We start from the raw sequence: 27694 nt of genomic DNA on the forward strand, positions 1-27694 counted from the left end.
AGGGATTCAATTCTAATGCAGTCTGTTCTTTCCACACCCTCATTGTGGGTTTCTTCAGATTATTTTTTGCAGTGAATTTTTTACAAACCACAGATCCTTCTTGGAATAACAAGGTGTTAAGGCCTACCATTCTTCTTCCATTTCCCCAGTGCATTCCTTCTTTTATGTTTTCCACACAGCCAAATGACATCTCAGCACTGGGGGTATGATGGGACAGATGCAATAAAATCTGGCTTAGCTGTCAGCATTTTCTACCTCCAATATATTCAATATCCTATGTATTTCTGCTAGACAAATTCTTCTCAAAAAAATTTCATCATTTCCCTTTTATAATTTAACAATCTATGGAAATTTACCACTAAGTTCAAACACCATTTACTATGGTTTAAATGATGGTGCCCTCTCCAAAATTCAGATTGAAACTTAATTTCCAAATACAACAGTATTAAGAAGTTGTGACCTTGAGAGGGACAGTGGTGCACATCTGTAATCCTAGTCACTCTGGAGACAGAGGCCAGAAGATTGCAAATTTAAGGTCAGCCTCTGCAATTTAGCAAGACTCTGTCTCAAAAAATAAAAAGGGCTGGAGATGTAGCTGAGTGGTAATGGTTCAATCCCATTAGAGGAGGGGGGTGTGTGTGACCTTTGGGAGAGTCGAAGCATCCTTACAGAAGAGCTCAAGGCTAAAGTGAACACTTGCTTGCCCTTCCATACTTTCTACCATGTGAGGACACAGTGTCCTTCCCTCAAGAGTAGCAACAAGGTACCATCTTGGAGGAAGAGAGCAGTCCTCATCAGACGTCAGTCAGCCTTGCTGGCTCCTTGATCTTGGATTTTTCCAGCCTCCAGAACTGTGAGAAATACATTTCTGTTCTTTATAAATTACAGTCAGGTATTTTGGTGTAGCAGCACAAATGGACTAAGACTCTGTTTAAAGAATCAAATCTTCATTTTCTATCTGAAGAGACTTTTCTCTACGCACATAGCTAGGCTGCTCATCTCCTTGCCTCTCCAGTGTACTTCTATCATCATCCTGGTGAATTTGCTTTAGTCTTTTTTTATTTTTTATTTTTTTTAGTTGTAGATGGACATAATACCTTTGTTTATTTTTATGTGGTCCTGAGGATTGAACCCAGGGCCTCACACCTGCAAGGCAAGTGCTCTATCACTGAACTATAGCCCTAGTCCTGTGTTAGTCTTAATATTCCCTTCCCCTACCTAGGGCACTCTTCTTGTCACTTGGAATCTTGCTTTTCTCTCATATGCAAGCTCCATTTCTTCACAAAACTTTCTCTATCCTCAGAAATCCTTACCTTCTGGTCACCATTGATATTTATATGGAATATTCTACATCTTAAATAAGAAACAAGATGGGAATGACAAAGAGAAGACCTATCTCCAAGCCCATAATACCAGGCTATAACTAGCCTAAGAAATAACATGTGAGTCTTCGCTTATTACTAATAACAGTAACCAAAATCATGCTGTTTCCTTTACACACTCATGAATGAGAACACAGATCTTAGTTAACACCAATAAAGAATATATCAACAAGTGATTTGTTCTTATGCACACAGCCAATAAATGACACAAAAAAAATCCTAATAAAATCCATTGTTTATGGATAATGAACATCCAGTATTTTCTACTGGAACAAAATTTTCTTTCCTGAGTTTCTCTCTTTTAGGGCACACTTATCATTCCATAAATAAAATCAGTAAAAGAATCCCTGGGGACCAAAATTAATTAAATTCAATACATTTTTTACATCACTGAGGTCTCCAGGCTGCACTAGGTCACAGAAGCAGCTGTGGACCACTGAGCCCTGGAGACAGGCACTGGCAGGAATGAATATGGACTGTGAAGGGATATGATCCACAGTGACACTGGGATGACGTTCCAGAACCATCTACAATAGGGGGTGTCTAGGCTTTTTAAAAGATGCATAATCCTTTGGGAGTCTCCCCAAGAAAATGCATTTAAACTCAAACTAATGCATATATTTCATAGACTCCACGAAACCCATCCAGTGAATTCTCAGAGGTCTAAGATCCCAAGTTAAGAACTATTGATCTACACTTCCACCAGAAACTCATTTACTCCTACTATTGAAGAATCAGCTGTACACCATTTCCCATTTTCCTTCTCAGACTTGGGACTGCAATAGTAGATGAGTCATACCTATTGTGAGGAGTGGAGTCGGCCTGCAGCCTAGTGAGCAGTTTATATATTTCTTTATTGTCCTTGTTTTTAAGTTATTTCAAAGTTGGTCCACAGAACTTCAGGGGACTATAACATTTCTTTTCTTCTTACGAGACTCCTATGATGGTCAACGTTGACCAGGAGTACACAGAAAACTACACCATCAAGTACCCACAGGAGAATGTGTCAGAATTGACAGTCTGTCAGTCTTTCCACAATGTTAGATTAAGGAAAGCACCGGGAGGCTGATATTGGGCCCATTCCCTTTCCAGGTGACACCCTGGCCTTAAAACAGAGATGCCTCAAAGATGATCTGGGATTACAATGGTTCTAATCATATAAAAGTCTTCTACCACAGCCAGGGGTATAGCTCAGTGCTTGAGCGCTTGCCTAGCAAATATAGGCCTTGGGTTTGATCCCCAGAACCACACACAAAATAATAATAATTGTAAAATTCCTCTTCCAAGTCCTAGATAAAGTACATTCCATATCAAGGCCAAAGAGCTGAAGAGGACTCCTTTTGGTTGGGGGTCTGAGACTGCTCTTGCACCTGAGTTTCATCTCATCTTTGCTCTGTCACTCTGGGTACCAAGAACCTTGGCCAGATGTGAGAAAGTTTCCATTTCTATTCTTTGTTCTAACTGTCCTATGCATAGATGCCAAGTAAGGATGGAGCACAGGCCTTGGCAGTTACTCGTGCCTTGGATAGATGAATGGCTGTAGTCCATCTAGTCCCTCAGTTGCACCTGTTTGTATATTCCAGGCCCTGGGAACACAGATGTTCAGAACCTCTTTACAATCAAGATGCCAAATATCTGTAATCATTCCCCAGATCTGACAAAACTTCTGGGATCTGGAGGCAAAGAAAGATTTGTGACTATTGCTGAAGCTGCCTTGAGGCTGGCCATTAGAAACCTGAACCACAATTTTCACTGAGAATCCAAATCCCAGACCACCTTTTATTTGCTAGGGCTAGGATCAAGGCAACACAAAAAAGATGCTGCAAATGCCAGTGAAACCAAATTTTGTGGCAAGCTACGTCTACCACCATTTCTCCACGGTGACTTCTCCACAGGACTTGCCCAAGCACAAGCAATGGACCCACCAGTAATCCAATGTACACCATACACAGATCAAACCTGCTGAAAAGGGCTGGTGATGGTCCTGAGACACAAGCCTGCATACAAAGGCCCAGAGGTTGGCATTTTTGTCCATCACAGCAAATACCTTCCTAGTGTGGGCATTAGGACAGAGGGGCTGGCAATATGCAGATGAGCTATTTGACACCAAGTCAGTCCAAAGTAGCAGCTCACAGGCTGCCTCTGCTGCCTCATGGTAGCCTCCAGATACCATGTCGAGGCATAACTCCTATCTACTGTGGGCATCCTCTCCTTCTGTAATCCCTCTTCACTTCTATTGTGTCATTTCCACAGATGCTGGAGGCTGGCCCCCACACTCCAAGCCAGAGAACAGGCAGGTATTTCTCTGCAGGGGATCCTGGATAAGTATTCAGCCACAATATCTAGATTAGGTAATGATGAGAAAAATGCTGGCCAAAACACTGACGAAATTTCCAAAAGGTAAATTTCTGTATATTCATGCCTAATCTTCCACAGTGGTGTAAATAATTTTTCTACCATCCCTCATCATTTGCAAAATTTTTTGTCAAGTCCAAACGTAATTTAAAATGAGGTAAGTAGCTTCTCTCCTCATGCCTTTGTCTTTGTGGTGACAGTTGAGGCCTGTGCCATGAAAGCACTCGTCTCCGGGGCAGGGGCAGCCCCGAGGGCGGGCACCAGTGGCTGGTAGAGCTTCTCAGTTGGCTATTTTCTCAATCTCGTCCAAATCATCTGTGTCCAATCTTTCTATCTTCTTATCTGGGGGGAAAAGAAAGATGTGACGAGAGACCAAAATGGGGTTGCCATGGAGACACAGCTGAAGTCACCCACAAGGACAGTGTGGTAGGAAAAGGGAAGATACAAGACCCTGCTCAAGAATGGGCCGCTCTTTGGGCCACTACAATGCTCCTTCCTCTTAACCCCAAAGGCTTCCAGAGCCTGAGCAGGGAGCTCTGACCAACATCCAAAAGCCCAGGCCCTTCAGCCTGGCCACAGGGGAATCATCATTAGAGCCCCTAAGCCCCCATCATATGTATGCTCCTTGAGAACACCCATCCAGCCAATGATAGAAGGGAAGGGAGGGAGCATGTGTAGGGACAAAGGCCTCTCTCAGGGCCATAGGAAAACTTCCCCTTTCTCCACATCCACCACAAAGAGGGTGCCTGCAGGAGACCCTCTGGGGACTCACTAAAATGTTCCTGGATTCTGTTCAGGATGTTCATGCTGTGCTTGCTGTCAACCATGTTCACGGCCAGGCCCCTCTTGCCAAAGCGGCCAGTGCGCCCAATCCGGTGCAGGTAGGTATCATTATCTGGGTTCCCATCCTTGTCCACAGGAAGATCGAAGTTGATGACCACAGACACTTGTTCAACATCGATGCCTACACAAAGGAGGGACACAGAGGAGTCAGGGCCAAAGATATGGTCAACCATGTACCCACTCTGGTGGAGGGAGAGTCTGCAGCAGGTCACCTCTGAGCTATCTGACACCAAGTCAGTCCAAAGTCCTGGGATGCAGGCACAAGAGAGGACACATATTGGCCTATGTACCAGAACCTTGCAGGTACTAAAACCATGAAACCACAAAGCAAGTTTTGCTACACACGCAAGAGTGGAGATGCTCTGGGAAGAGCTGGCTCTGTTTTGAGTGTCTCCTTGTACCTGGGCATGACTCTTGGCTTCTATAAATTCCCATCACCCGAGGGAAATCCCATTTCTCCTGAAAAGGATTATCCCCGCCAACCCCAGAGGGCTCCTAGAGACCATCCACATCTCCTGGATATAAGGACTTCTCTCGCTAACAGGGCTGGGTGCCTGAGCCTAGGATTCCAGGACAGTCTCTGCTTACCACGAGCACACACATTGGTGGTCACCAGAACCTTCTCTTTGCCCTCTCGGAAGCGCTCAATCACAGCAGCCCTCTGCTCCACCATCATTTCTCCACTCAGCAGAGCCACCTGGTGGCCTTCTTTTGAGAGCTCTGCTGCCAACCAACTAGCTGTTTTGCGGGTCTGGAAGGAAAAATAATTGTTTAAACTGAAATGGCTTACTGCCATTAAAAACACAGAAGCCCTGATGAGAGTGAGCAGAAACAGCATGATTCTGTTTTCCATACTTTTATTGATGCAGTCTAATTATACATAATAGTGGGATTCATTGTTATATATTCCTACATGCCCGTGATATAACAATTTGGTCAATTGTATAATTTTGGGGGGATGATTTTTTTTTGTGTACTGGGAATTGAACCCAGGGGCTCACAACTGGCTAGAAAAGTGCTCTATCACTGAGCTATGTCCCCAGCCCTTTATAATTTAAATAAACAAATAAATAAATTTCCCAGACTGGTCTGTGATTTGTGATCCTCTCCTGCCTCAGGTTCTAAATTAGCTGGGATTACAGGTGTGCACCATGGCACTTTTATTTTTTCATCCAGGGAGAGTGTGGATTGAGCCAAAGATCTTCATTTCTAAATAGTCGATATCCTTAATGTTTAAAGTTATTTCATCAGATTTTATTTGGGTTTTTTTTCAAACAATTTCTAAGAAGTAGGATCAAAGAAGATTCAGCCGTTCACAAAGTCTTCCCCTTAGAATTCAAGAACCTGAGGAGACTATGTCTGGGGGATGGTACAGGTGTTTGTTATATCCTTCCTTTTCAATTTCAGTGTGAACCAGGTCCTCCTCAGCACAAAGATGCAGCTGGCTGGGAAGGAGACGGGGCAGCCCTGCAGGTGCTACTCACATGGCAGAAGATCATGGCTTGTGCAATGGTGATGGCCCCATACAAGTTGCACAAGGCCTGGAACTTCTCATCTCTGTTATTGCACAGGACATAGTACTGCTTGATGGTGTCCAACGTCTCCTCCTCACGCTTCAGTTTGATAATGTTGGGGTCTGGGACCACTTTCTGGGCAAACTTCCACACAGAGTCTTCAAAGGTGGCAGAGAAAAGCAACATCTGGCAGTTCCTGGGCAGCATCCTGCAAGGTGAGACCCATGCACTTTACATGACCCCAAGGTTTTCATTGGAAGGTATAGAAGAAACAGCCTCCCCGGCTTGGATGAGCTATAGCCCCAGGCTGCAAGGTGTACAGAGCATCCCAGGGCCAGGGTAGAGGAAGAGCAGACCCAGGGTGGCACAGGAGTAGGTTAGGGTCCCATGTCTCCTTTCTCAACCCTGGCTGAGAGATGGTCAGTGCTGACATGAAAATGGCCCACCAAAGAAATGGTGCTCCAAGTACCAAAGAACGGTTAGAAGCAAGAAGAGGCATCTGAACTTCCTTCCTGACTCCAGTTCTTACCTCTGGATACGGATGCTCTGATCTTGGTGGCCCTGAGTGGCTATCATCACGTCAGCCTCATCCAGAACAAACACCTTGATCCTTCTGGGGTCAATGAACCTGAGCTTGGAGCACCAGTCCAGGACGGTCCCTGGGGTACCAATGACAATCTGCTCACTGATCTTCTGACCTCTTTCCACTGTGGAGACGAGATGTTTTCTGTGGGTATTTCAAAGGCAAAGCCAGCTCTCCTCTCTGATATACCCTCAAACTCTTTGAATTTAATTCTAACGTCTTTTGCAGCACTGAGGACTGAACTCAATAACGTATACAGTTTAGGCAAGCACTCTACCATTGAGCTACATTTCCACAGTCATGTTGAAAATTTTTAAATTTGAGATAGGATCTTGCTGAGTTGCCCAGGGTGGACTTGCACTTGTGATCCTCCAGCTCAGCTCCTGGATAGGTGGGATTATAGGCATGTGCCACTGTGCCCTTCTGCATTAATATTTCAAGGGAAAATTAGAATATCACAACATTATTTAATGGACACATAGAGAAATATGACAAAAAAAAACACTAATGAGGATATAATAATAACATAAAAATATCTTCAGTGGCATTTTTTTTCTTTTTTCTTTTTTTTTTTTAGTGTTGGAGATTGAATCCAGGGCCTCACATATATTAGGCAAGTGCTCTACCCTGAACTTCATCCCCAGACCTTCAATGACATTCTATTCATTTTCTTTTTTAATTGTTTAATATTTATTTTTTAGTTTTTGGCGGACACAACATCTTTGTTTGTATGTGGTGCTGAGGATCGAACCCCGGGCCGCACACATGCCAGGCGAGCGCGCTACCGCTTGAGCCACATCCCCAGCCCCCATTCAATTCATTTTCTAGAATCATCCAAGTCTCTTTCAAGTATTTGATCTCTTTGTTTTTTAACTCTGTCAACATCTTTTTCCTTGCGGCTGGGGTTGTAGCTCAACGGTAGAGTGCTGACCTAGCACATGTGAGGCCCTGGGTTCGATCCTCAGCACCACATAAAAATAAATAAATAAAATAAAGGCATTGTGTCCAACTACACCTAAAAAACAAATAAATAAATAAATATGGCGGGGCAACAAAAAAACACATCTTTTTCCTAGACCAGAGTTTCCTCATTAGACTGAACTTTCAAAGAAAGTTCTTATCTTTCCTATGCACTCTGCCTTGTCAGCTATCTGGACATCTACTTCAAATAAGTCAGTTGCTTTTATGTTTCTCCTGCCTAAGTCAGTAAATAGGGTTTATTATACAAAGTTTTATCTTCTGAAAGACACACAAACACTCTTTCTGAGAAAGTATACTTCCCTAACTTGGCATGACAGATTATAGTGTACTTCTCATCCCTGTGGTTGAGAAGAATTTGGTTCTTCATTTTGAATTAGAAGGGACTTCGAGATTCACCTTTTAGTTCTTTTAAGAATTATAACCTTGCTAGGTACAATGGTATACACCTATAATCCTGAGTATTTGTGGGGGCTAAAGCAGGAGGATCAAAACTTTGAGGCCAGCTTTAGCAACTTAGTGAGACCCTCAGTAACTTGGCAAGACCTTGTCTCAAAATAAACAAAAAAGACTGGGGATATATCTCAGGGATAAAGCTCTATTGGGTTAAATCCCCAGTACACTCATGGATTCAATCCCAGTACAAAAAAATATCATTAGTTGTAAATAAGTGAATTAAAAAGGATGAATATAGAGAAAAGAATAACAAAAGCCCCCATAGTCAATTGCCATGAATATTTTAGATTTTTGTGCTTCTAATAACTTGAGAAAAAAATCAGGAAATTTAAAAAATCCAGAATGTGAAACATTTCATAAGCAAGTGCACTGATCAACCTAACAGGTCAAATGTAATTGAAGGGGAAGGTATAGGGACAATTACACATTGAAAGAATCAAAGACATACAACAACCAAACTGCAACACATAAACACTGACTTAATTTTGTTAAAAAAAAAAAAAAATAAAGAAAGAAACAGTTTTAGGATAAATGGGAAAGAGTGAAAAATGGATATTAATTATCCCAGGGAATTTATTAGTTTTCTTGGTTGTGATAAGGACATCATGGATATGCAAAAATGTCCATATGAAAAGTACAATATCTCAATATCTGCAACTTACTTTCAAATGGTTCAACAAATGCAGGCACACATATACAAATAAAGGAAATATGGCAGAATGTTAAATTTTTTAATCTAGACAGATAGCATACATGTGTTTATTACATTATTTTAACTACTGGGTATGTTTCAAAACTTTTCAAAATGAAAATAATTTATTAGGTTAACAACTCAGATCACATACTCATACTCACATTTATTGCCTCGAACAGCATAAGCTAGCTTCAATTCAGGGTAAAATTTGCCCATCTGTTCAATCACTTTTCCTGTTTGAAGGGCGAGCTCATATGTGGGGGAGAGGCACAGACACTGAAAGAGTAGGAAAGAGTGTAGAATGGAAGATCAAGAGAAAATCTCTTTTATCAAGGGAATTCCCATTAGAAACTGGTCATTCCCCCAGGTGAGGCTGAAGGAAATAATATGTAAGTTAAACTGCATATCCTTTGATTCTTTAAGGTACAGTCATAAGCTAAAATTCTTTGGAATCAGAATTCTGGCTGAGTAATGACACTTCAAAACAGCTATTGGCCACTAGAATCCATTTATGAGTAAGGATCTGAAATTGCAATCAAACATTAGCCTCTTTTTAACTTACTCAATAAGTTCTCAGAAATCCCAGCAACTTGGGAAGATGAGACAAGATTGCAAGTTCAAGGCCAGCCTCAGCAACTTAGCAAGGCCCTAAGCAACTTAGTGAGACACTGTCTTAAAATAATAAAAAAGATGGGGGATGTAGCTCAGTGGTAAAACACTCTTAGGTTAAATCCCCAGGACCCTCTCCCCACAAAATTTGTTAGAACTTTCTAGCAGATGAGATTTTTTTTTTTCTGCAAGAATGAAGCCTAACAGAATATCCCAGAACTTTCAAACCATGGATTTTTGTTACCACTGAAAGATCAACCATAATGTTTGTGCTTGAGTTCTAGTTTATGCAAATAATGGTAATATCAGCAGGTGATATAGTTCAGTGGTAGAGTACTTGCCTAGCACAGATGAGTCCCTGGGTTCAATCCCAACCCTCCCAAAAAAAGTAGCATAGTTTGGCTTTTAATCCATCAAATATAATTCCCCTTTTAGCTATGCATTAGAAGAACATCCAAATTCACCAAGTCCTTACCTGGGGATATTTGTTTGCAGGTTCTATGTGGCTGAGCATAGCCAACACAAAGGCAGCTGTTTTACCAGTACCGGACTGAGACTGGGCAATTAAGTTCTGTGGGCTGCACAAGAAAACAAACCATTTAGGAGCTTATATGTCAAGATACATTTTTAGTTAATAAAAACAAAGAATAAAGCTTAAAAAAATGATATTTAAATTTCAGGGGCTGGGGATGTGGCTCAAGCGGTAGCGCGCTCGCCTGGCATGCGTGCAGCCCGGGTTCGATCCTCAGCACCACATACAAAACAAAGATGTTGTGTCCACCGATAACTAAAAAATAAATATTAAAATTCTCTCTCTCTCTCTCTCTCTCTCTCTCTCTCCCTCCCTCCCTCCCTCCCTCTCTCACTCTCTCTTTAAAAAAAAATTAAAATAAAATAAATTTCATTTATTGGAGACCTTGGATTCTGTTAGAGTTATATATGCCAGTTTCACAACTACAAAGCACTCTAGAGAAAAAACTTAATGACTGAATTTGAAACACTCTACATCTTTTATCTATTCTCAATTCAGCAGCCAATGATTCTTTACTTCATTCCTTCCCCCGCCCCCCAGTATTGGGGATTGAACCCAGGGACACTCTACCACTGCACTGCATCCCCAGCCCTTTTTATTTTTTTATTTTGTGATGGGGTCTTGATAAGTTGCCTGGGGTCAAGTTTCTTCTGCTCCTCTTTTTGTTTCTACTTGAAAGCTCATCTTCCTCATGTAGCTCTTTGACCCACCTTCTTGGGTTGCTTCAGGGGGTTCTTTTTGCCACCTTCAAGGTGCTATATATGGCTCACGCCACCTCATTTCCAGATCCTGCCACTGGAAGCATATATCTGTTTTTTTAAAAAGCATTTCAAAGTAGATTCAACTTTTATCAAGTGGTTAGGGTAGGACCTCAAGTAGATGATATCTGAGCAAAGACATGAAAGAGAGGAGAGAATTGGCATGTTGTTGTCTGGAACAACTGTCCCAGGTAGAATATAGCCAGTGCCAGAAGCCCTAAGATGGGAGTGTAGCTGGCATCTTGTCAGAGCAGTATTGGGACACTGATGGATTAGAATAAGGGACAGAGTAGGAGATGTCAGCTGAGAGGTAACAGGGAACCAGAGCAGGTCTCACACTCTGAATGGATTTTGAGCACAGAAGGGATATATGCTGACTCATACTTTTAAAAAAATCACTAGTGGGGCTAGTGGTACAGTGCCTGCCTTGCACATGTGAGGCACTGGGTTCGATCCTCAGCACCACATAAAAATAAAGATATTTTTAAAAAATTAAAAAAATCACTGGCTATCAAAACCAAAAATTGACTCCCTCCGAAACAAAAATGAGCAAAAAATAATGACAAAAAAGATGTACTCCATGGGTGGATATGTGAAAAAGCATAGTAAAATGTTTATGGTAGGATCTAGATAGATGGTATACAGGTATTCACAATAAAATCCTTTCAATGTTGCTGTGTGACTGAAAACTGTCATAACAAATTCTGAGGGTAAAAACCACAAACAGGTCCTTATGTCTCAATTTCCTTGAGTTATTTTCCTCCAGAGCACTTGTCACCTTTTAAAACAGCTTTACTGAGATGATCCATATACCATACAATTTTCCCATTTAAAATGTACAATTCAATAGTTCTGGTATATTATTGTTTTTGTTTGTTTGTTTATACCAAGGATTAAACCCAGGGGCACTTAACCACTGAGCCACTTTTTTATTTTTTTATATTTAATTTAATTTTTTTGAGACAGGGTCTCACTGAGGTGTGCTTAGGGACTTGCTAAGATGCTGAGGCTGGCTTTGAACTTATTATCCTCCTTATTCAGTCTCCCAAATTGCTGAGATTACAAGCATGTGCCACTGTGCCCAGCTATATTATTGTTTTTGTTTTTGTTTTTTTTATTTTTTGAGAGAGAGAGAGAGAGAATTTTTTAATATTTATTTTTTAGTTTTCGGCGGACACAACATCTTTGTTTGTATGTGGTGCTGAGGATTGAACCCGGGCCACAGGCATATATTATTGTTTTTTAACTTTAGTTAAAATATATACTAGATAAATTGTCATTTTAACCACTTTTAAATTCGGTAGCATTAATTTATATTTATAATTTACCACCTCTTAATATATGTTTACTTATTTCTTGGGGGGTACTGGGGATGACTTAACTCAAGGCCTTATGCATGCCAGGCAAGAGCTCTAACTGAGCTGCAACCTCAGTCCTTTTTAAAAATTTTATTATGAGACAGGTCTCACTAAGTTGCTGAGGCTGGCTTTGAACTTGCAATCCTCCCTCCTCAGCCTTCTGAGTCACTGCAATTACAGATGCATGCCACCACTCCTGGCCATAGAAATCAATTTCTTTATAAAAGGGTCTTCATGCCCTAGAGCCTTGTTAAAAACGTGATCTGGGCCGGGTACAGTGGTACTCGCCTGTACTCCCAGTGGCTTGGGAGGTTGAGATAGAATCTTGAGTTCAAAGCCATCCTCAGCAATAGCGAGGTGCTTAGCAGCTCAGTGAGACCTTGTCTCTAAATAAAATACAAAATAGGGCTGGGGATGTGGCTCAGTGGGCCAAGTGCTCCTGAGTTCAATCCCCAGTATCAAAAAAAAAAAGTGATCTGAAGGTTGGAAATGTAGCTCAGTGGTAGAGCGCTTGGCCTAGCATAAGCAAGACTTTGGATTTGATCCTCAGGTACCACCACAAAAATAAAATATAAAAAGGGATCTAATATATCCTGAATTAGCATTACCTGAAAGTTTATTAGAAATATTGAATCCTTGTCCCAACCTCAAGACCTACTAAAATCAAAATGTGCTTTTTAATAAATTGCCATGAGATTCAAATGCCTATGAAAGTGGAAAAACACTGCAACAGAAAACAACCTTAGTGTATAACTAATTAGAATAAAAATAAAAAAAGAAAGAAAGAAAATAACCTTAGTAATTATACTATTCAGGTGTAGAAACCTGGTTTCTTTTCCTGATTCTATAGATGGAATCCAGGAATACTACATCTCCATCCATTTTTTTTTTTTGAGATAGGGTCTTGCTAAATTGCTGAGGCTGGTCTGGAACTTTAGATCCTCTTGCTTCAATCTCTCTAATAGCTGGGATTACAGTGTGTTCCATCACGCCTGGCTCTCTGTTTGTTTTTTGCCTAGTATACTTGATACAATAAATTTTATATATATATCTCCATATAATGAAACTATGATATCTATGACTGATATAAATATATTTACTAACATAGAAAGATGATCATTTGGGCGCTGGGGTTGTGGCTCAGCAGTAGAGCTCTCGCTTCTCACATGTGGGACCCTGGTTCAATCCTCAGCACCACATAAAAATAAATAAACAAAATAAAGATATTGTGCCCATGTGTAACTAAAAAAAATATTAAAATATATACATATATATTAAAAAAGAAAGAAAGAAAGAGGGCTGGGGTTGTGGTTGAAGCGGTAGCGTGCTTGCCTGGCATGTATGAGGCCCAGGTTCGATCCTCAGCACCACAAACAATCAAAGATGTTGTGTCCGCCAAAAACTAAAAAATAAATATTAAAAAAAAAAATGCTCTCTCTCTCTCTCTCTCTTTAAAAAAAGAAAGAAAGAAAGATGATCTTTTGGGGCTGGGGTTGTGGCTAAGGGGCAGACTGCTTGACTAGCATGCTTGAGGCACTGGGTCTGCTCTTCAGCACCACTTAAAAATAAATTTAAAAAAATAAAGGTATTGTGTCCATTTAAAACTTTAAAAAATATTTTTTAAAAAAGATAATCATTCAATTAAGTTAAGAAACATAGCATATAAAATGTTATATATGGTTCCATTTTTTAAAAAAACTACATTTAACAATTTACACAGAAAAAAAGTCTAAAAGTCTCTACTTCATAATATCAATAATGCAAGGGGAGAGAGATTACAGATAATTTCTTTTTTCCTCATTGTTTTCTAGCTTTTCTACAAGGAGTATATATTATTAGTATAAGTTTTTAAAATAAGTCTTTGAAACTAGAAAGTTAAAAGTGGAATAGAATTGTATTAGTATACATACGGTTCAGCAAGCATCAAAGGCAATGCATTCTCTTGGATTTTGGATGGACGGTTGAAACCCATGGCATAGACTCCTTGGAGAAGTTGTGGTTTCCTAGAAAAACCATTGAAGGTAACAGTCATATAGTCTCTGACTGAGGAACACAGCAAAATACCTGGTAGATTTTTCTTCTCTTTTTCACTGTAAACACATAGTTTTCAAACAACAATAATTGAGTTGAACACAATGTGAGAGTGCAACTAAAGCTTTTACAGATTAACTGGAAATATTCCTTAATAACCAAAGCAGATAAATCTGATTATTGACTTGTGTTAGCTAAAAATATTCTTCTGTATGAAAAAATATGTACAACAGGTCTAGGATCTCTACCTAAGTGCAAAAGAAGTAAACAAAATACAGTCGAAAGTAAACAAGTACTCACAGTCGAAGCTCTTCAAAAGACTTCACTGAGTAGAGCGGGGAGTTCGGATCTCGCTGCAGGACTTCCACTTGGTTAGTGTTATCCACAAGGTTGCTTCGGATCAGCTTGTTGAGTAAAGACTGGGCAGCTCTGTCCTCTGTCAGGGAAAAAAGATCAAAGACTTTTAAAAGTCCATGAAATCCAGAATGAGTCCATTTAAATTCAATAATATGATTGTACTGGGCTTTCTAATTTAGGGTACATCATAGTTTTGATTTATAAATATAATTAAAATAGTTCTATTTATTTATTTAGGAAGTGCTAGGGATTGAACAAAGGGCCTTCTGCATGCTAGGCAAGTGTTCTACCACTGAGCCACATCCTAGCCCATCTTACTTTATCAAAAAGAAAGGCTATAATACCTACATTGCCTCTTGGGGCCTCATATTCTTCAGTGATACTGGGGATTTAATTCAGGGGCACTTTACCACTAAGCCATATCCCACCCACCCCCACTTTTTTTTAGTACTAAGGACTAAACTCAGGTGCACTTAACCACTGAGCCACATCCCAAGCCCTTTTTTATATTTTATTTAGAGACAAGGTCTTGCTGAGTTGCTTAGGACCTCAAAAAATTGCTGAGGCTGACTTTGAATCACAATCCTCCTAGCTCAGCCCTCCCCAGCTGCTAGGATTACAGACATGTACCACCATGACCGGCTCCAAGCCCTTTTAATGTTTTAATTTGAGACAGGGTTTTTAAGTAGCTGAAGCTGGCTTTGAACTCACAATCCTCCTGCCTCAGCCTTCCAACTTGCTGGGATTACAGGCAAGTGTCATGGCACCCAGTTTTAGAACTCTATTCTAACAATCCTTTTTGGGGGTTATCTGTTCTTCCTATCTGGACCCAAATATTTACTTCTCATTTGCACTCAATATAAACTTAAAAATTAGCTTAACAGATCCATCACAACAACAACAAAAGGAACTAACAAAGTCTCCATTTTTATGTGGCATAAGTTGTTCACATCATGTCATCTGTACAAAAATATAATTAAGTTAAACACTGGGGATACAACTTAAAATTCCTTTTTATAATACCCTGTATAAGATAATCATTAAGGGAATATTTCCAGCTGCTGCTTAAGTTTATTAGTTGTTCAATGTAAACTTTCTCTAAAAAGTGATCATTAGAATTCCTTCACCTATTAACTATTTAAGTTGAACTTAAACTAGCACTGGGACCCCTTTTAAAGTCAAGCCAAGTTGGGTGTAAAAATGAAGCCTCATAACTACACATTTTCTTGGAATATAGAATTTCACTTATAGAGCTTTAAGGCTACATCACCTTTCTCTTCTTCATCTGCCTTCTCTGCATTAGCATTGGTCTTGACAACAGCACCTTTATCAAACACAAAGTGGCTGTCATTTAAAGTCACATCCCAAACCCAACAGCCAAGACAATTCAAATTCTAGGATACTAGAAAAGTAAAGGCCTGAGAGCAAAAAGATAAATGAGAACAAAGCCACTACTAAAAACATTTTATTATCCCCAAATAAAGTATTAAGAGACTGCTGCTTATATTCAATTCTCCTTCCAGGTTCCCTTACCCCATATCTCAAAAAATAATGCTTATTTCCCTCATAGCATCAATAATGCTGAAATAGTATAGAAAGATACTATTACAATAGCTATGATCAGACAACACCCAATGTTCAACAAAAGAATATCTGTGTACATAATATTCTGTCAGCTTGTGAAAAAAAAGTTACTACAGATCTATGTATACAAATTTATTAATAGAACAGAAATAGTCAAACAATTTGTAGCTATGTAAAAATATACAGAAAAAGATTCACAGTGAGGTAAATGTTACATTGCACCCTCCCTACTTTTCTGTTTGTTTGTTTGTTTATTTATTTATTTATTTATTTATTTATTTATTTATTTATTTATGTGACAGTGCTGGGAATTCAAACCCAGGCAATACAAGCCATACCAGGCAAGCACTCTACCACTGAGCTAAGCCCCCTACCCCTCTCCACTTAGATTACTGATAGATCTAAGTCCAGAATAATTACAATAGATGAACTTTCAGATTGCTCATACTTTATCCACCTCATCCCAAATTGAGGAACAGTTAAAAAATAATAATAATAATCTGGCAGTACAGTCCTATGGTGAGTAAAACCATTAGGCACACTCATTCTTATATTAAACATACTTTGATTCTATGATCTAATTCATTGATTCTCAAATCAAAAGAATGACAATATCTGCTAGCCCCCTGTCCAGAACAAATATAATTTTTTCCAAGTAATTATTATGCCAAAATAAAAATACTAAAGGAAATGACATTTGTTTTCAAACTAGCTTTTAATTACTCACCATTGACATCTGGTTTGATTTTCTCTTCCTTAAGATGCAAGTTGCTCAACTAAATGAAGAATATGGGGGAGGGGAAAGTGTCAGGAAAATCACTTAAAAAGATTTTGAATCAACAGAGCCTCCCTCATGAAGGTGGGGAGAAAAAGCCACTCCCAAGACCTTCTCACTAGGTGTACTCATTGGGAAGGATTCAGCAGGCTGTTCTGCTGGGTTCCTTTTACTTAATGTTTGAATAAGAATAAACAAAATTTCCCATAAATACAGTAATAGAAAAAAAAAATAAGTTACACAGGAGTAAAAATCAATAGTTTCTAATTACAATTTTTAAAGAATTTAATTTGTGGGAGGGGGGATAGTGGAGAATGGGATAGACAGCAGAATACATCAGTCACTAGAAAGGCAATTTGTATATCAATGGAAATGTAACTGATGTGACACAGCAATCTGTATACGGGGTAAAAATGGGAGTTCATAACCCACTTGAATCAATCTGTGAAATATGGTATATTAAGAACTATGTAATGTTTTGAACAACCAACAATAAAATTAAAAAAAAAAAGAATTTAATTTGTGAGTTTGCTTAATGCCCCGATTACAAAGATTTTTTCAGAGGAATATCATTAGAGTTGTCATTCTCTCACATTCTTTTCTTCATCTTCTTCTTTTTTGCGGGGAGAGTACTGGGGATTGATCCCAAGGGTGCTTTACTACTGAGCTACATCCCCAGCCTTTTTTTTTTTTTTTTTGATCTTTTTAATTTTGATACAGAGTCTCAGTAAGTTGCTGAGGCTAGCCTCAAACTTGCAATCCTTCTGCCTCAGTTTCCTGAGTTGTGGGATTATAGGCATACATACACTCTCATGTTCTACCCAACAAATCTAAAGAGAAATTAGAAGAGAACAGGAAGGACTACAAGGCAAAGCATCTGTGGATAAGACTATGCATGCTGCAGGATATGTTCTAGCCACAGCACTACAGCCACTGATAGGCAGCCTCATATCAAAGCCTCATTGTACTGGGTGTCTGATATTTTAACTGGAACAGACTGAAGCATGGCGGCATACTGTGTAATTGGAATACCCACTAGGCTGAAGTGGAATACAAAGACACCAGGCATAACACAGAAACATTTCAATGAAAGAATTACTAAGACTTTTATTAAAAAAACTGCAAATTTAGCAAGATATGGCGGTATACACCTATAATCCCAGTTATTCAGGAGGCTGAGGCAGGAAGAGTACAAATTTAAAGCCAGCATAGGCCATTTAGTGAGATCCTAGTCTCAAAAATAAAGGGTTAAGGATGTAACTCAATGTTAGCACATGTGCCCTGGGTCCCCAACACTGTAAAAAAAAAAAAATTAAAAAAAAAATTAAGGATACCCTGGTAGGATTACCATCCCTAGTAGAATGTAAATACCTTAATGACAAAATATTTCAAAATTTGGATCTAGTACATAACAGGTACACTAATAAAATATTAAGTGGCGTCTAAGATATCATTTAGTAAAAGATAAGAATATAAAAATCACTACAATGATATGGTTATTTCTTAAATCACCATCAAGTTCTTTATGTCCTGAGGTTCATTTCTGTCTTTTCCAAGGGACCAAGGGGAAAAGGAAGGAAGGTGGGGAGACAGAAATGAAAACAAAAACTTTATTGAATAGGTATTTAGATGACAATGGAAGAGGCTCACTTCTACTCCTTAACTATGAAGGAAAACAAACTAACAGACAATAACAATGGAATCACCAGCACAGTGCATGATATGTAGTAGGTGCCCAATATTTTTCAGTCTGCTAAAGCACTACCTACATTCTACCAGCTTAAGTCTGGTACTCAACTTTTCAGAGAGACAGACAGATACAGAGATTGGCAGCATTTACGAGAGAAAGGCTAGTAGTAGTCATTTCTAGGGTGATAACTATTACCTAACTAAATGACAGGGCTGAGGTATAAACAAGTTGACGAAGTATAAGTGAGTCAGAAATATCCATTACTATAAAGCATTTTAATTCAATCATAAAAGGACATTCAATGATAGAAGAATCATTCTTTGTTGATATATTGTTCAAATTGAAGTTAACAGGGTAAAATGTGTAGAAAAAGTTGCCACTTCTAGAGTAAAGGACACCAACAGATGTCTTTTATTACAATGTATTAGAATTCTGATACACACTGCAGATTCCTACAGAATGGAGAAAACCTACTCAGCCCTGGGTAGGCTCTAAGGGTCTTGAAGCATAAATAGACCTGCTATAATGGCAGCAAACTGAATGCTAGCACTTAGGTAGAAAGCACAGTTAATTCAGATACCCTTCTTTGCTCTATTTATTTGGACCAAAATAATTTTGAAACCCAGGAACTAGTCAAAACAAACCACCCACCTTTTCTTTTCTTTTCTTTTTTTTAAGAGAGAGTGATAGAGGGAGAGGGAGAGGGAGAGGGGGAGAGAGAGAGAGAGAGAGAGAGAGAGAGAGAGAGAGAGAGAATTTTTTTTTAATATTTATTTTTTAGTTCTCGGCGGACACAACATCTTTGTTGGTATGTGGTGCTGAGGATCGAACCCGGGCCGCACGCATGCCAGGCGAGCGCGCTACCGCTTGAGCCACATCCCCAGCCCCACCCACCTTTTCCAAATCGCCCAAAGCCCTACTTTTATAATAGCCACTTTTTTTTCACTGCCTTTAATATTTTAGTTTTTAAGATATCTGAATGATTGGACATTATCTAGTTACACTCATTTTATTCAAAGTACTTTAGAAACAATTCTTGAGGCATAAGAAGGGACATTTAAGTAGTACATGACCTGTATTGAACAGGGGTTACCTTGGGCAAAATTGTGAAGTAGATGACTTAGAAAGCCTTAGCAGGTTTTGAAATCCTTCACCCTCTAAATTGACAAAGAGATCTCCAATGGAACAAAGAGGAGAAATTGTAAATAGAATCTAATATTCTCTTATCTACAGTGAGTATGAAATGAAGCTTGATGGACATTTAAAATACAGGTGTTCTCTTACTCTTACTCTCCCCCTCTCTCTTACTTTACCTCTCTTCCTCTCCCCCTCTCTCCCTCCCTCCCTCTCCCTCTCTCTCTCCCTCTCCCCCTCCCTCCCTCTCTCTCTCTCTCTCTCCCCCCCTCCCTCCCTCCCTCCCTCCCCCCCCCTTCTCTTCTGCAACTGGCTACTATGGTCCTGCTAGTGAAATCTCAGACAGGTAAACGGTTGTTTTGGCTTGTTGAGTTTACTGAGCTTTTCCACCGTTCCTTACATTGGTGCTGAAACCCAGGATGGGGATCCCCGTCACTCAAGGTGGAATCCCGTTCCCAAACTCCAAGTGCAACAGTTCATGTCGTAGTCCACTCCTCTGATCACCTGCCTGACATCCACCACGGGCCTGCAGATTGTTGCAGGGCATGTTCATGGACTTCTCCTCGGAGGAAATCCATGCCTTTAGTGCATGGATATGGGGCCTCCTGGCCCTTCTCCAAACAACTGACCACCCTCCCTCCCTCCCTCTAAATGACACCCCTACTCAGCAGGAAGTAGCCAGATCGAGGACGACGCCCCCAAACCAAAACAAAAAAGGGAGGAATGTTGGTAAAGATGGCACCCGGAGCGCTTCTCTTCTGGGAGCTGAGATCCATGACACACTGAATGGCGTGTGAACCATCACCTCCAATCCCCGTGAATGGCTCAAACTTTGAATGGCGCCACCTCCAATCCCTAAAGTGGCATGAACTCTCGGCCAATGAAGAAGTAACAGCCCACTCACCTTCCTCCTCCTCATCCTGTGTTAAGCTCATAAATATCAACACCCTGTTCTGCTCACTCTCTTGCTCTTACTCTCTTACTCTCCCTCTCTCTCTTACTTTACCTCTCTTCCTCTCCCCCTCTCTTCCTCTCTCTCTCCCTCTCTTCTCTCTCTCTCTCTCAACCCCCTTCTCTTCTGCGATTGGCCACTACGGTCCTGCTAATAAAATCCCGAACAGGTAAAAAAAATTAAATAAAAATTAAAAAATAAAATACAGGTGGAATAATTAATGTTGCTCTGTATGCGTTGCAGTCACATGCATGCAACTCCAGGGAGGAGCCTCAGTGGGAGTTCCAAAAGACAGAGGAGGATAACAGGCATCTTATTTGTTCAGCTTTTGAATACTGTGACTTATTATAATTGACCTGTTTTTTTGCATGGTTAAATATCAAATCTTACCCATGATTCAACTAACTGATCTATACAATATGGACAAAAAAAACAGATTCCTTCAAAAAAAATTCTGTGAGCCAGGCACAGTGGAACACACCTGTAATCCCAGCAGCTCGGGAGACTAAGACAGGAGGATCACAAGTTCAGCAATTGCCAGGCGCTAAGCAAATCGATGAGACCCTCTCTCTAAATAAAATACAAAATAGGCCTGGGGATGTGGCTCAGTGGCCAAGTACCCCTGAATTCAATTCCCAGTACCAAAAAACAAAATAACAACAAAAAAGCCCACCTATGTGAATTATAGATAACAACAATAATAGCCATCACTCATATCAGGCATGTCCATAACTCAATGAGGTAGATACTATGATTATTCTCAATTTACAGATGAAGAAACTAAGGCACAGAGAGGTTAAGCAACTTACCCAGGGTCATATAACTAGTTAGTTATGGAACCAGAATACAAATAAAAGTCCACCAAAGGTATTAATCTCTATATAAAAGTGCTTCTCAGAGCTGAGGTTATGGTTCAGTGGTAGAGCACTTGCCTAGCATGTGCTGAGGCACTGTGTTTGATCCTCAGCACCACATAAATAAATAAACAATATAAAGGTCCATTGACAACTAAAAAATATTTTAAGAAATAGTGCTTCTCATAGATAATCTGATAATCTAAAAAATACTAATTTTAAACAGGGTACAAAGGTGCATACTTGTAATCCCAGCTACCTGAGAAGCTGAGGCAGAAGGAACTCAAATTCAAAGCCAAACTGAGTAACTTAACAACACCCTGTCTCAAAATAAAAAGGGCTGGGGATATATCTCAGTGGTACAGCACTCCTGGGTTCAATCGCCAGAACCAAAAAAGAAAAAAAAAATCTTAAATTTAACATAATGGTGCAGCTGCTTTGGAAAACATTCTGGCAGTTCTTTAAAAGCTAAACACAGAGTTACCATATCATCTTGAAATTCTACTTCTAGATTTATTTTTTTATTTACATATGTTAGTGGAATGCATTACAATTCTGATTACACATATAGAGCACAATTTTTCATATCTCTGGTTGTATAGAAAGTATATTCACACCAATTTGTGTCTTCATACATGTACTCTGGATAATAATAATCATCACATTCCACCATCATTTCTAACCTCATTCCCCCTCCCTTCCCCTCCAATCCCTCTGCCCTATCCAGAGTTCGTCTATCTCTCCCATGTTCCCTCTCCCTACCCCACTATGAATCAGCCTCTTTATATCAAAGAAAACACTCAGCATTTGGTTTTTTGGGATTGGCTAACTTCACTTAACTCCATCCATTTACCTGCAAATGCCATGATTTTATTCTCTTTTATTGCTGAGTAATATTCCATTGTGTATGTATGCCACATTTTTTTAATCCATTCATCTACTGTAGGGCATCTAGGTTGGTTCCACAGTTTAGCTATTGTGAATTGTGCTGCTATAAATATTGGTGTGGCTGTTTCCCTGTAATATGCTGTTCTTAGGTCCTTTGGGTTTAGACCGAGGAGAGGGATAGCTGGGTCAAATGGTGGTTCCATTTCCAATTTTCCAAGAAATCTCCATACTGCTTTCCATATTGGCTGCACCAATTTGCAGTCCCACCAGCAGTATATGTACTTCTAGATTTACACCAGAGATTTAAAACTATGAGTCCACACAAAAACTTGTACATTAATACCACAGGAATATTATTTATAATAACCAAAAAATAGAAACAATCCATTGTTCATCAATTTATGAATGAATATATAAAATTTTTTGGTATATCCATACAATGGACTATTTATTATTTGGCAATAAAAAAGGAATAAAGGGCTGGGGCTGGGGCTCAGTGGTAGAGCATTCACCTAGCACATGTGAGGCACTGGGTTCCATCCTCAGCACCACATAAAAATAATAAAATAAAAGTATTGTGTCCAACTACAACTAAAAAATATATACATATCAAAAAAAAAGGAATAAAGTACTGATACATGTCACAACTGATGAACCTTGAAGAGATTATGCTAAGAAAAAGAAGCCAGTCGCAAAGGACCATATTATGAGTTCACTTATGTGAAATGTCCAGAAGAGACAAATCTAAAGAGTCAGAAAGTAGATTAGCGATGATTGTCAGGAGCTGGGCAGTTTAAGGGAAACGGAGAGTGACTGACAAGCAACAAAATGTTCTAAAATTGGTTGTAATGATGACTACACAACTCTGTAGATATACTAAAAATCAGCAAACTTGTACATGTTAAGCAGATAAAGTATACGGTATGCAAATGAGATCTCAAATGTATTTATTTAAAAAAAAATACAAAAAAACATGCCAGGCACAGTGGCCTATAATCCCAGTTACTCTAGAGGCTGAGATAGGGACTGAAATCTTACTTTGAAGTATTTATGTAAGAGAAATGCAAACATGGCTCAGTTGGTAGAGTGCTTGCCTAGCATGCACAAAGTCCTGGGTTCAATCCCCCACACTACCAAAAAAAAAAAAAAGGAGAGAGAGAGTGAGAGAGAGAGAGAGAGAGAGAGAGAGAGAGAGAAATGCAAACACAATAACTGCCCCAAACTGGAAAATATCTAAATGTCCATTAACTGGAGAATAAGCAAACTGTGGCATATCCACAATGGATTACTACTCAGCAATAAAAAGGAATCAACTGCTGATACCTGCAACAGCATGGCTGAATCCCGAAAGTATTATGTTAAAGTGAAAGATACTAGACTTGTCAAAAGGTTACATATTAGCTGGGCACAGTGGTGCACATCTACAATCCCAGTGACTGGGCAGGTTGAGGCACAAGGATCACAAGTTCAAGCAATTTTGTGAGATCCTAAGCAACTTGGCAAGACCCTGTCTCAAAATAAAAACTAAAACGGGCTGGCAATGTAGCTCAGTAGTAGAGCACCCCTGGGTTCAATCCCTAGTAGAAAAAAGAAAAGAAAAAGAAACTAAAAAGGATTGATATAGCACAGTGATACAGCACCTGCCTAGCATACAGGAGGTTCTGAGTTCAATCCCTAAACAACAACAACAAAAAAAGTTACATATTGTATGATTCTATTTCATGGCATTTTGGAAAAAATAAAACTATAATAATGACAGAAAACAAATCAGCAGTTGCAAGAGAAGGGTAGAGAGGAGGGCATGATAGCAAAGTTCATGGGAATTTTGTCGGGACAGTATAGATGCTCTGGATGTTGACCTTGGTGGTGTTACGGAACTGCTTTTGTTGAAATTCACAGAACTGTACCACAAACACGGTTAATTTTACTATAAGAAATTATACCTTCATAAATCCAACCTAAAAAAAAATTAAATGGTCAGTCCAAGAGGTCCAATATTCAACTAAAAGAAGTTCTCGGGGCTGGGTTTGTAGCTGAGTGGTAGAGTCCTTGTCTAACATGTGAAGCCCTGGGTTAGAGTCACAGCACTGAAGAATCAATCAATCTCACAATTTATAAGGGTTCTGGAAAAGAGGGAATGAAGAAAAAACAAAGGTCTGACTGAGGGATGGGAGGATAAAGGAGGATGATCACAAGTTCCAGCTCAGCCTCCTTATTTTGAGAGAGTGTCTCAAAATAAATAAATAAATAAAAAGCACCGAGGATGTAGCTCAGTGGTAAAGCACCCCTAAGTTCAATCCCCAGTACAAAAAAATAAAAATACTAAAATTTTTAAAAGGAGAAGTAAGTCACATCAGGAATTGGAATGGTCTCAAAAATCTTAACAATACAAAAGTCTAAAAGGCAACAGAACAATTCCTTTAAAATTTGTGAGGAAAACAATTTGCAACTTACAATTCTACAATCAGCCAAACTAATATCGAAATTATAGTGCAAAGTAAGATATTTTTAGACATGCAAGATTTCATTTGCTTTTTTTATTTTTTAGGTACTGGGGATTGAACCCAGGGGAGATTTACCACTAAGGCAAATACTCAGCTCTTTTTAATTTATTTTGAGTCAGGGTTTCACTTAATTGCTGAGGCTGGTCTTGAACTAGCAATCCTCCTGCCTAAGCCTCCCAAGTCACTGGGATGACAGGAGTATACCACATCTGGTTACACATGCATATTTTTTAAAAAATTTACTTCCCATACACCTCTAGAACAGAAAATTGATGGCTTCACCAAAATAAAGGAATATAGATGTTGTGGCTCAGTGGTAGAACACTTGCCTAGCAGGTGTGAGCACTGGGTTCAGTTCTCAGCACCACATAAAAATAAATAAAATAAAAGTCAATTAACAAGTTAAAAAAAAAAAAAAGATGAGGAGCTGGGTACAATGGTGCATGCCTGAAATCCCAGTGGCTAGGGAGACTGAGGCAGAAGGATCACAAGTTGAAAGCCAGCCTCAGCATTGAGGTACTAAGCAACTCAGTGAGATCTTGTCTGTAAATAGGGCTGGGGATATGGCTCAGTGGTTGGGTGCCCCTGAATTCAATCCCCAGTATAAAAATAAATAAATAAATAAAGTTGAAGAAAGGGAATATGGAAAGAAAGGGATCCAACACAAGAGAAGGAGGAAGGAATCCCTAGAATGAGGTTGAAAGCAAATCTCTTCCTTTCTCCTCCATCTCCTAAAATGAACTGTGTTCCAAACATAGGGGTGTCTAATCCAACTGAATCAGATTAAAGGCCTGGAAGAGATCAAATTGACAGAACGCTTGATGTATCTATCTGAACAACCTGGGATCAACTTAAGTGGCAGAGAGTTTGGGTTTGACATGGTAATAATACAAAAAACATGAAGCCAAAAATACAGCAATTAAAAATTCCAAGAAAAATAAGTTTTACAGAAATGTGAAAGTATAGCCAAGCAGAGGTGGAGCATGCCTGTAATCCAAGCTACTTGCTTGGAGGTGGAAGCAATCAGGATGATCAATATTTGAGGCCTGCCTTGGCAACTGGGCAAGACCTATTTAAAAATAAAAATAGCTGAGTGAGGTGGCACACATATGTAATCCCAGTGGTTTGGAGGCTGATGCAGGAAGATCCCAAGTTCAAAGCCAGCCTCAGCAATGGCGAGGCACTAAGCAATTCAGTGAGACCCTGTCTCTAAATTTTAAAAAGTACAAAATAGGGCTGGGGATATGGCTCAGTGATTGAATGCCCCTGAGTTCAATCTCCAGTATCAAAAAAAAAAAAGTAATTTATTTTTAAAAAATGTGTGTGTATATATATAGAGAGAGAGGGGGGGGCGGGGCTAGGGATGCAGCTTAGTGATAGAGAGCCCCTGGATTCAATCCCTAGTTAAAAAAAAAAAAAAAGGAAGGGCTGGGGTTGTGGCTCAGCGGTAGAACTCTCCTCTAGCACATGCAAGGCCCTGGGTTAGATCCTCAGCACCACATAAAAATAAATAAAATAAAGGTATTGTGTCCAACTACTTCTAAATACGTATTTTATATAAAAAAGGAAAAGTATTCATTAGTTAATAATATAAACATAGACTACTGAACTAAAGTTACAATATTAAAATGAAAAATGGGGTGTGGGGGACCAGGGTTGTGGCTCAGTGGTAGAGCGCTTGTCTAGCATGCTGAGGCACTGGGTTCAATCCCGGCATCACATTAACATAAACAAAATTAAGATACTGTGTCAATCTACAACTAAAAAAAGAAAAATGGGGTGTGGAAAGGCATGCATATGTGATGGGGGAAGAAGATGGAGGGGAAAAGAGTCTAAATATCTAAAACTGATAACTCAATAAGTAGCAAAATAATCATATTGTTTAGGAAACACAGTGGTAAAACTATCAATCAGTTTCAAGGAAAATGTATTTGCCTCTGGGGAAGAAAATATTGGTAGAAACCACTGTTTTTGAAACTATTTCTGTGCATGCATTCATAACTTTATCAGTTATAAAAACAAAAAAATTTAAAAGTCAAAACAAGCCGTGGGCCAAAATAAACCTTTTCTCTTTATAAGTTAAAAAGACAAACAAATAAGCAAACAAATAAAACACAAAGAAACAAGGTCCTTGCTCTGGAGGAATTCTCAGAAACAAACATTAACAGAAGTAGGTGCAAAGCACTGCCAGAACTTAGAATGTTCAGGAGGGAGAAATTAATCAGACACAGTAATGTTTAACTTTCATTTTGTTTACTATGTATCAGGTTCAGAAAAAAGAACAAAGTTAAGCAGATTAGGAGATTGACTGCCCAAACCACAGTGTCATCATTTATCACCTAGCAAGCTGGAGGAGGTACACAAACAGGAGTAGGACATGGCTCCAGAACCCGAGCAGCTCAGAACCTGAAGGTGGAGATTGACACCTAAAACGGTGATTACAACCCAGGATCAGGAGTGCAATCTGTGACAAACCCTGATCCCAAGAAGACAGGCAGGTGGCTGGGCGCCTGGGACCCGGAACACCCACCTGCGACTACGTGCCGCTGAAGGAGAGCGGGTAGACAAAGCCAGCTCAGGGTCAGGCTCCACTCATCTTCTCCCCGCACCCCCGCACCCCAACCTACCGAGTGTCCTTTCCCAGCGACCAAGATCCGGGCCAGAACTCATTCCCACCACACCCGACCCTTTCTTTCACGGCTGAAGCCAACTCACCGACTCGGCCGCCGCTTCCTGCTCATCCACCGCCAGGGCCCACGAGTCGGTGGCCATGGTCCCCAGTGCAGGCGGGACGCAGCCGCTGGAAGGCGCGCCGGCGGGCGCGGCGCAATCGCGAGCTCCGGGGGCGTCTCAGCAGCCCGGG

General features: G+C 39.8%; 1 protein-coding gene across 3 annotated transcripts; it reads right to left on the reverse strand.

Moving 5' to 3' along the window:
* Positions 1 to 2215: 2215 nt before the first annotated feature.
* LOC308638053 (ATP-dependent RNA helicase DDX19B) lies at positions 2216 to 27694 on the reverse strand. Of its 3 annotated transcripts, XM_081275034.1 has the most exons (12): positions 27547 to 27694; positions 16762 to 16810; positions 15721 to 15774; positions 14394 to 14529; positions 13973 to 14065; positions 9890 to 9992; positions 8967 to 9081; positions 6624 to 6801; positions 6065 to 6302; positions 5169 to 5331; positions 4510 to 4701; positions 2216 to 4079 (listed from the first exon to the last, which is right to left on the reverse strand). In XM_081275034.1, exons 1-12 carry the CDS (start codon positions 27601 to 27603, stop codon positions 4018 to 4020), a joined length of 1440 nt encoding a protein of 479 aa, XP_081131160.1. In that variant the 5' UTR covers positions 27604 to 27694; the 3' UTR covers positions 2216 to 4017. The 3 variants fall into 3 exon arrangements, with proteins under 3 accessions (XP_081131160.1, XP_081131161.1, XP_081131162.1); XM_081275035.1 differs by lacking the exon at positions 16762 to 16810 and having other exon boundaries at positions 27547 to 27678; XM_081275036.1 differs by lacking the exons at positions 15721 to 15774; positions 16762 to 16810 and having other exon boundaries at positions 27547 to 27693.

The sequence above is a fragment of the Spermophilus citellus genome (genome assembly GCF_964194105.1).
Source record: "Spermophilus citellus genome assembly, chromosome: 18".
NCBI lineage: Eukaryota > Metazoa > Chordata > Mammalia > Rodentia > Sciuridae > Spermophilus > Spermophilus citellus.

What these genes read in the sequence shown, in the direction of transcription:
- LOC308638053 (XM_081275034.1), bottom strand. Translation starts at nt 27,603, where the DNA reads ATGGCCACCGACTCGTGGGCCCTGGCGGTGGATGAGCAGGAAGCGGCG. An exon ending in AGGAAGCGGCGGCCGAGTCG is followed by an intron (nt 16,811 to 27,546) that starts GTGAGTTGGCTT and finishes TTCTTCATTTAG; the next exon opens with TTGAGCAACTTGCATCTTAA. An exon ending in AATCAAACCAGATGTCAATG is followed by an intron (nt 15,775 to 16,761) that starts GTGAGTAATTAA and finishes TGTTTGATAAAG; the next exon opens with GTGCTGTTGTCAAGACCAAT.